This window comes from Neofelis nebulosa, chromosome 15 (genome assembly GCF_028018385.1).
Source record: "Neofelis nebulosa isolate mNeoNeb1 chromosome 15, mNeoNeb1.pri, whole genome shotgun sequence".
Classification (NCBI taxonomy): Eukaryota; Metazoa; Chordata; class Mammalia; order Carnivora; family Felidae; genus Neofelis; species Neofelis nebulosa.
Window position 1 is genome coordinate 71,857,306 of NC_080796.1, and position 6,995 is coordinate 71,864,300.

Sequence of the window (6,995 nt, forward strand, 5' to 3'; positions counted from 1 at the left end):
GCACATTGAACTCCTGGAGAGATGGTTTTGCTTGCATTCAAAACAAAATTTTATTATTTACAGTAGACTTCAAAAAACATTGGAGACCCAACAAGACAAGTAAGTTCTCTTCCCTGGAGAAAAACTGTAAGATTGGGTCAGGGACAGGCTTTGTTTCCCTCCTTTTGTTGTCATTTATTTGAGAGAAAGAAAGAGTATTAACCCCAAAGTCCACTGCGGTCTGAATTTCGAGGTTTCTGTCCATCTGTACCCTCCCGACCTTTTTGTCTCTTTCCTTCCTCACCTCCATTTCTTACACCCGAGATGAGTAGCCCTCTTCTTGCCAGTGTTTCTCGTCTCCCCTTCCCACCTTGCTCCCCTTTCCTGGTGGCTCTTCTGGAGTCCACCCACATAGTGGTGCTGGGCTAGAGTCGTTTCAGGTGATAGTAATTTAGAGCGGATTAATGGTCTGGAGGAGGAAGAAAACAAATATTCTAGGCTACAGGCAGGAGTAAAATCTTTTTCCAGGCAAGTGGAAGGGAGTTATAAGAACAACCTGGATGCATTTCCATGTATGTGGTCAAATATAATAAGATCTGTGGTTGTCGATGGATGGGTTCCGAACTATCCGTCAAAACCCGAGAACACAACTTGGATGTCACTACAGACTGTTCCCGGCTAGCAGCAGGATGGGCCACTGTGATCTAAGGGAGAAAGAAGATGCTGGGCATCTCTGGGATGGGAGTGCAAAGCAGAACTAAACATCTCATTCTACCAGGTCCACACCCATGTCGGGATAGTACATGGGGCACTACATGGGTCTGGTCCGTGCACCGCGAGAAAGATGTTAAAAGCGCGTGATGAAGTTTGTATGAGCAGTTGGAAGGGAAGTGATGAGAGTTATAAAAATCAAGGCTGGTTAATCACAGGCTTGTTTACAAATCCTTGAAAGCTGGGCTGAAGCCGATTAAAAAATTCTTTGTAATGTTTACTCGCTTTTGAGAGAGAGACAGAGCGCGAGCAGGGGAGGGGCAGAGAGACAAGGAGACACAGAATCGGAACCAGGCTCCAGGCTGTCAGCACAGAGCCTGACGTGGGGCTCGAACTCACGGACCTCAAGATCATGACCTGAGCCGAAGTCGGACGCTTCACCGACTGAGCCACCCAGGCGCCCCCAAGTTTTTATCTTACTTCCAGTCTAGTTAACCTACAGTGTTACATCAGTCTCAGTTGTGCAGTGTAGTGGTTCAACGATTCCATCCATTACCCAGTGCTCATCAATGTACCTGGAGACTTCACCCTTCATCCCCACCACCGGTTTCTCCCACCCCTCCTCTGGTGACCAGCAGTGTGTTCTCGATAGTTAACTGGGATTTTTTGGTTTGTTTCTTAAATTCCACACATGAGTGAGATCATAAAGTGTTTGTCTTTCTCTGACTGACTTATTTCTCTTAGCATTGCACCCTCTGGATCCAACCATGTTGTTGCAGATGGCAAGATTTCATTCTTGTTGATGCCCGAGTAATATTCCATTGTGTATGGAACGAATATACCACATCTTTACCCATTCATCTATCGATGGACACTTGAGCTGCTCACATAATGTGGCTATTCTAAATAATGCTGCAGTAAACATAGGGGTGCATAAATCTTTTCGAGGTAGTGTTTTCATATCCTTTGGGCAAACACCATCAGCAGATTTTTTACCCTTCAGGGGGCTCGCTTGGAACTTGACTGAGGTTGATGCAATGAGGGACCTTGGTTGGGAGACCGTTGCAGTCTCTGAGGAGAATGACATTGTGCCCACAAGTTGGGTGTTGGTAGAAAGCGCAGGGAAGAGGGGACACAGAATACAGCATTTTGGGAAGGACTGTTTTCCGCATGGAAAAGGATGATGCTCAGCTTTCTGAATGGAAGTAACGGATAACCATGGCGGGTTCTTTCGGGAGTAGACACGGGTTGAAAGGCAAGACTAAACCTGCCGCTGTCCAGTCTCCAGTTCTGAGCTCACATGAGATGAGCCCATTTCTATCCCTGTCTCAACTTGAAATATGCAAAATTGAAGGGAAAAATAGAATATCTGGTCCTTCTCTGATTAGGTGAGTTTTATCTCTGCTCTCACACTGGGAAAACCCAGCCCCTTCTTTGAAAGGATCTCCTCGGATCTGTTCCATCCCGTTTTCTGCTCAAATTCAAGGAGATAAACCATACCCCTGCAGTGCCTTATCAAACCTTTTCCATGGCCTGAGAGATTATGTGGTGTGGGGCTTTCAGGAGGACCAGCTCGTAGAAATGCTCCCTTTTCTAGTCTTCCATGATCGCAGGGGATTTTAGGCGCTGGGCTTGGTGAAGTGACTCTGAGAAGCAGAAATCATTACAGGACTCTTCTGAGCCATTCGGCAGTGACAGTGCCTTCTGACAGGTGTTGAAAGGATATCAGCCTCAGATATGTTCTGTCTTTTACCTCGGTTACTGTCCTCACTAGATCCTTCCCAGCAAATCCAAGGGTGTTTGAGGACCAACTTCTTCCCTGACCTGGACTCGCCTCTTCGATGTCTGGGCAAATTATTTCTACTGATCTCCTCTGTACTCAGCCTCTGCCTTCCCTCTGGGATCTGACTCTGCCGCCAATCTCAGGGTCCTGGGGTGGAGCCCAGGAAGAGGTGGATAGAGGCGATGACCGCAGCTGACACTGATGACCGTCGAGGTCCAGGGCATTTGCTCAGAAGATGGACACACTTTTTACCCAAGGCCTTGGGTCAGCCTGTTCTCTTGTACAGTTGGCTCATCACCCCTGTCCTTTGCCCAGAACCACACCTCCCTCAGTGCCAACACCAAACTCTACTGCCGTGGTCGAGCTCCCCTTTGAAAGGAACTCGGGTGGCCGCACAGGCTGTTCTTTGCCGTCTTTCTGAGTTTGCACCTGCTGACTCTGTCCAGCAATATCATCATCATCGTGACAGTGATTCGTCTGGACCATCACCTCCATACCCCCATGTACTTCTTCCCGAGCATGCTGTCCCTCTCTGAGACCTGCTACGCTGTGGCCATCATCTGTGCTTTCCGGCCTCCTGAGTCCCCACCAGCCCATTTCTGTCCAGTCTCCTCAGTCCCCAACGAGCCATCTCCATCCCACACTGTGCCACTCAGCTCTTCTTCTGTCTCACCTTCGGCATCAACAACTGCTTCCTGCTCACGGCCACGGGGTATGACCGCTACGCGGCCGCCTGCAACCCCCTGCGGTATTCAGTCGTCATGAGTAAAGAGGCCTGTGTCCAGTTAGCAAGTGGCTCCCTGGGAACTGGCCTGGGCATGGCCATTGTCCAGGTAACATCTGTGTTTGGCCTGCCCTTCTGGGACGCCCTTGTCATCTTTCACTTCTTCTGTGACGTCAGGCCCCTGCTGAAGCTGGCCTGCGTGGACACCCCTGTCAACGAGGTCATCAACTTTGTCGTCAGCGTCTGTGTCCTGATTCTGCCCACGGGCCCGGTCTTCTTCTCCTACGTCCTCCTCGTCTCCACCAGCCTCAAGATCCCCTCCGCCCGGGGCCGGAAGAAGGCCTTTGCCACCTGCACCTCCCGCCCCACGGTGGTCATCGTCCACTATGGCTGTGCCTCCGCCGTCTACCTCAAGCCCAAGTCCCAGAGTTCCGTGGGGGCAGGACAGACTCACCTCTGTGACCTACACCGTCCTCACTCCCCTGCTGAGCCCTGTCGTGTACAGCCTGGGGAACAAGGAGGTCAAGGATGCCCTGCGCAGAGCCGTGGGGCAGAAGCCCCTTTCCTCTTAACAAGGACAGATTATTGGAAGGCTTTTAACTGATTTTGTTTAATGTGTATTAATATTAATGCTGTTTCAAAAATGCCTTTAAATATGGGATCAAGAAGGATGCTGGGATGGCTCGGTCGGTTAAGAGTCCGACTTCAGCTCAGGTCATGATCTCATGGCTCGCGGGTTCGAGCCCCGCTTTGGGCTCTGTGCTGACAGCTTGGACCCTGGAGCCTGCTTCAGATTCTGTATCTGCCACTCTCTCTGACCCTCCCACACTTGCACTCTTGCACTCTGTCTCTCTCTTGTTCAAAAATAAATAAACATTAAAAAAAATTTTTTTTTTAATTTTCCAGTAAGCTCCTAAACCTGCAGAGGTTAATCTTGAGAAGTTTCTTCTTAGATGCTCCCAACTTAAAACCGGACTTAAAGCCAGCATTCCTGTCTGAGCATCACAGAAGGTGAACACGTGCGCTCTGGTGCAAGGCAGGGTCCTTTCTCCCTCATCCTTCTGTGCACTCTGGCCCTTCTATGGCAAGGAATGAGCATACCCTGACTTCCAGACACAGCTCCTGCAACGCCCAGAATCACCCCACGGGGTGACCCTGCATGGGCAAAAAATCACTTGTGAGAGTGTCACGGGGTCTGCTGGTTATGAAGGGTGGGGCAAGGCAGTGGAAATGAACGAGTTCTCCAAGTCAAGTTAACCTGTCTGACTTTGCACAAAACACTAGCTAGCACGTGAAGTCAGCCTGGAGATCAAAGACACCTTTGCCTTCATGTCCAGATTTCTAAACATAATAGCACCAGTGCCTTGCTATGAGGATAGTCAAAATTATTTTCACAATGTTTGGCTTAGTCATCCTGCTTAAATCCAGATAAAAAGCCATTAGGTAGAGATCTGACGGCCGGGGTCTCACTCTCTTCTGTCACTTGTACTCAGTGGATGCTGTGCTACCCTACCTGGATTGCTTACCTTTGGGCCCCACACATCTGTTCCCCCAGTTGCTGGGAGGCTCTGAGGCAATAGAGGTCAGTTGAGTGGCTCTTCGGAAATTGCTCTTGGTGAAGAGCTACTTTCTCCAGGGTCTCACACCTTCTGCCAGGGCAGACCGGCCGCAAAGACTTGCCTACTTCCGGCTGTAAAGACTGGCCCCCGTCCCTCCAACTAAGATGATTAAAAAGGGCCCTCCCGGCTCCAAGGCTCTCATCTGTGAGCCGGTTTGACGTACATCACATTTCAGCTACTCCCCCTGCCAGGGTCCGCTGCCTTCACAATCACACGGGTGTTGATGCCGAGGGCACACTCTGGGAAACCTGTTACATTTCAATCAGTTTCAGAGTCTGTTTTCTTTTTCTTTCTTCCTTTTTTTTTTTTTTTAATGTTTATTTATTTTTGAGAGCGAGAGAGTATGAGCAGGGGAGGGGCAGAGAGAGAGGGAGACAACAGGATCCGAAGCAGGCTTCATGCTCTGAGCTGTCAGTACAGAGCCTGACTCGGGGCTGGAACTCCTGAACTGCGAGGCCATGACCTGAGCCGAAGCTGGACGCTCATCCGACTGAACCATCCGGTTGTGCCCATCAGAATCTGTTTTCTGAGGATCCTAATCTGCAACAGTTTAGCTTCCCATTTCTAGGACAGTCCTTGGCAAGCAGAGAGCCCAGATTTTTAGCCTTGATATATTCTAGTGAAGGCAGGAGGCCAATGGCTTCTATATTTTAATTAAAAAAATAATTTCACCCTATTAATTGAACTATACTTACTTGTGGCTCAATTTGGTTGGTTGGAAACTGGTGAAAAAAATTTAAATGTGAACTTTTCTCAGAATCCACAAGAAGTTATTCCTTTATCCTCAGCAATTTTCAGTTGCGTGGCAGCTTTGAATCCCCTTTCGATTACCTTGCAGTGAGATTGCTGACCACTCTCGGTGATATTTTTAAAATTTCAAATACAGGAAAGGCTAAACGTGAGGCTATATCATTCCAGTTTTCAGGAAGGGAAAGAGTGTGGATGCTCTAAGTGATATGGACAAGTCAACTTGCCCATGATTCTGGGCACATTTTTAGGTAGAAGTTTTGGGACGGGGATGCCATGGAGATTGATGAAGCAGCAAACGGGATTTGGACTTGGTAAGTAACTGCCCAGAGCAGGGCCGACAGCTTAACATAGGAAGACAGCACTGCTCTCTGAGGTTATCTAGGGACCCAGGCTGGCAGGTGCCTCTGGCCTTCTCAACATAAAGCTCCCATCTCTGGGTTCAAGGAGATGATCCTGTTGTCCTACTTCCCATTTCGTGAGAAGAGAGAAGGAGCAGGCTCTGTCTTCAAGCACTCGGTTCCCCAGCATACTGATGAGGTGGGTCTTTTGTCTGAGTTTCCATGCTTGAGGTGACCAAGGGACTATGTCTTTCCTTGGCCACCAGTAGGGAGTTAACTGACTTGATTTTCAAAAAACCAATCTCTGTTGAGGATTCATGATTTGTGGCAGCCGATTTGGAATAGCAACTATGGGAGAGAAAATTTGCTCTATGAACTGGCTTCGACCAATTTGGTAAGAGACTGGAGGTAGCAGAGGAGGCCCTAAGAGTGAAGGGGGGTGGATTATTTCCATTTTAATCACCTGTAAGATATACATGCTCCCTCTCTGACATAGACAAAGTATTTTATGTATATAGAAATAAAAACGTCCTTTTATTTTTTATTTTTTTTAATGTTTTTATCTAGTTTCGAGAGAGATTGCATGAGCTGGGGGGGGGGGGGTGGGGGTGGGCAGAGAGAGAGAGGGAGACACAGAATCCGAAGCGGGCTCCAGGCTCCGAGCTGTCAGCACAGAGCTCAGCGCGGGGCTCAAACTCGTGAACGGTGAGATCATGACCTGGGCTCTGATGTTGGACACTTAACCGACCGAGCCACCTAGATGCCCCCAAAACATTCTTTTAAATGCCATATTTTGGAGCCCCACTAAATATTTAAGCCCTAACCACATTTCTTACGGAACAAGAGATGTATGAAGAAGAAGGAAATAGGAAGAAATGAATGGTAGACATGATTCTCAGACAAACCTGAAATTCACGTCCAGGGAAGAGTACGGTGAAGACCATGTGTGGAGGATGAAGGAAACATTCACACTAAGAGCTTCTTGGGGATGCGCTCTGAGCCTTTGAGCCTGTGTAGTCACCACATGGGAAATAGGCTTCCGAGTAACGGAGGACAGAACGTCTGGGCTCAAGGGAGCTTAGAAGCCACCT

General features: G+C 48.6%; 1 protein-coding gene across 1 annotated transcript; it reads left to right on the plus strand.

The window, feature by feature from the left end:
* Positions 1–1,461: 1,461 nt before the first annotated feature.
* LOC131495737 (olfactory receptor 10J3-like) lies at positions 1,462–3,801 on the plus strand. The gene is given in 4 exon segments (XM_058700840.1): positions 1,462–2,847; positions 2,850–3,033; positions 3,066–3,633; positions 3,635–3,801. Coding segments are annotated over 4 exon segments (1,026 nt in total). The 5' UTR covers positions 1,462–2,708; the 3' UTR covers positions 3,770–3,801.
* Positions 3,802–6,995: the final 3,194 nt, after the last annotated feature.